At 38.2% G+C, this 1,891-nt stretch overlaps 1 protein-coding gene across 1 annotated transcript in view; it reads right to left on the bottom strand.

Annotated features, from left to right (window-relative positions):
* LOC109850575 (MLO-like protein 9) overlaps positions 1-1,260 on the bottom strand; it is a 37,071-nt gene extending 35,811 nt beyond the window's left edge. Inside the window, exon 1 of the mRNA XM_020420610.1 lies at positions 969-1,260. Coding sequence (XP_020276199.1) covers positions 969-1,106 — 138 coding nt within the window. The 5' untranslated portion in view covers positions 1,107-1,260. The remainder of the gene's footprint in view (positions 1-968) is intronic.

Raw genomic sequence — 1,891 nt, forward strand, 5'->3', positions numbered from 1 at the left:
ACCATCCCATGAATCATAGGTTGTTGCAATCAAAGTAGCGGTCTCTCCACTACTTTTTGGTGGTGGGTCGGATCCAAATACATATTGTTTGTCTTTAGTTTTGGAAACGACATTTATAATTTTACTATTACACCTGTAAGCTTTCCCACGTCAATCACCATTATCTCCATATTAATTCTATTAAAATTCAACAATTGTCCATGTACTATGTCACTTCGCCTTCTCTCTTCCGCAAACCCACAAGCACCCAGCCGTCACTCTAATTCCTATGAAATGCATGGGAAAAAAACTAGTTTTTGCTAAAAGAAAACGAATTATGCAAATCCTTTCTGATGTTCAAAAGCCTTCATTTGAGGAAATTCATTCAATTCACTTGCAATATGAAGCAATCTTGAAGAAAGTTTTTCAATAAACAATTGGCCCGAAACTTGTGCGCACAAAGGTTCCTCTTTACAAACGAAACCCCATGTTAATCCAAAGGGTTTTTACCCATATACCCCCAAATAAACCGTAAATGCAATTTTACTACCCAAAATCTAGTTAAAATGCCTTCCGAACTTAATATCATTATATGTTCTGAACGGTGACGGGGAATCTTTCAGCTGAACAACTAATAGAAAAATTCGGAATATCCCGGGAACAAAATTAACGTTAATTACGTTCAAGCGTATAAATACATAAAAGTAAATGAGAAAATATTTTTATCATCATTTTTTTTTTTTTTTTGAGTTTTGAAAAAGTGAAGAGAAAATTTAAGATTTCGAGGTATCAAATTCTCATCGATTTGAAAACTTTGGTGGTGTATCCAAATGCAAATAACCCTAATTCCTTAACATAACTTTTGGGGGCATATTTGCTTGCACATATGGTTGATTCGAGGGCTATTCATTAGCGCAAAAGATCCATTATTCCCTAATACCATTAAAAAAATTCAAAAAAAAGACAAAGATTGAAAGGCTAGGGTTTACATGTCCGAGGCGATGAAGGCCAGTCTCCAGAAGAAGTGAGAGCAAAACGATAACAGCACAGACGCCGGCAACCGCCCACGTCGGCGTTATACTGAGCTCTCTCGAGGTATTCTCTGATCCCCCTCCTCCTCCTCCCATTGTTCTCTCTCTCTCTCTCTCTCTCTCTCTCTCTCTGTTTGTTGGAGGTTTTGAAACCCTAGAAAAAAGGGGGAAATGGATGGTATCTATTTGTGGAGGGTTTCATGGCGTTTTGAGGGCGGTGACACAATTTTTGTATATTTGTCATCTCGGATTGCTGTGTGCATGGTTTCATTTGCATAGCTGAGAAGAAAATGAGAGACGTTACGAAGTTTTGGTGTTGTTTTCACATAAGACCCTCAACTTTATTTATCTCACATAATACCGCATAAACTTTGCGGAGTTTCACAAAACCTCTCTAAACTTTTAACCCATTCTCACTGGACCCCTACATGTACTTTGCAACAACTAAGAATCACTTAAGAGGAAAAACATTTAAAATTTAGGGTAGGGGCATTGCCTATAAACGACGGATGATAAATTGTGGATTTTTTCTCTCAAGGGAATTTTATTTATTTGCATACCACATGTAGGAGGTATGGTGAGAAAAGATTGAACTTTATGGGAGTTTTGAATGACACCCTAATGTTGAGGGATTGTTCAAATTATCCCTTAGGTAAAAGGGCTTCTTCGATCTTAGGCAATCCTTTTTCGGTGAAGCGATGGAATCCAAAAAAGGTTTCATAATTAGGGTCCTGTCCATAATGGGATGAATGAGCAAGCGTGCTTCGTCTTTCGAGCTCCTGCTTCTTTTGATTGAACCTATCCGGACCTAACACACTCCGTATTTGAAGCCTTTGTTGCGTACTAAGGCACGTAGGCTTTTTCAGCCTTTGATGGGACAA

The sequence above is a fragment of the Asparagus officinalis genome, chromosome 7 (assembly GCF_001876935.1).
Source record: "Asparagus officinalis chromosome 7, Aspof.V1, whole genome shotgun sequence".
NCBI classification, from domain to species: Eukaryota; Viridiplantae; Streptophyta; class Magnoliopsida; order Asparagales; family Asparagaceae; genus Asparagus; species Asparagus officinalis.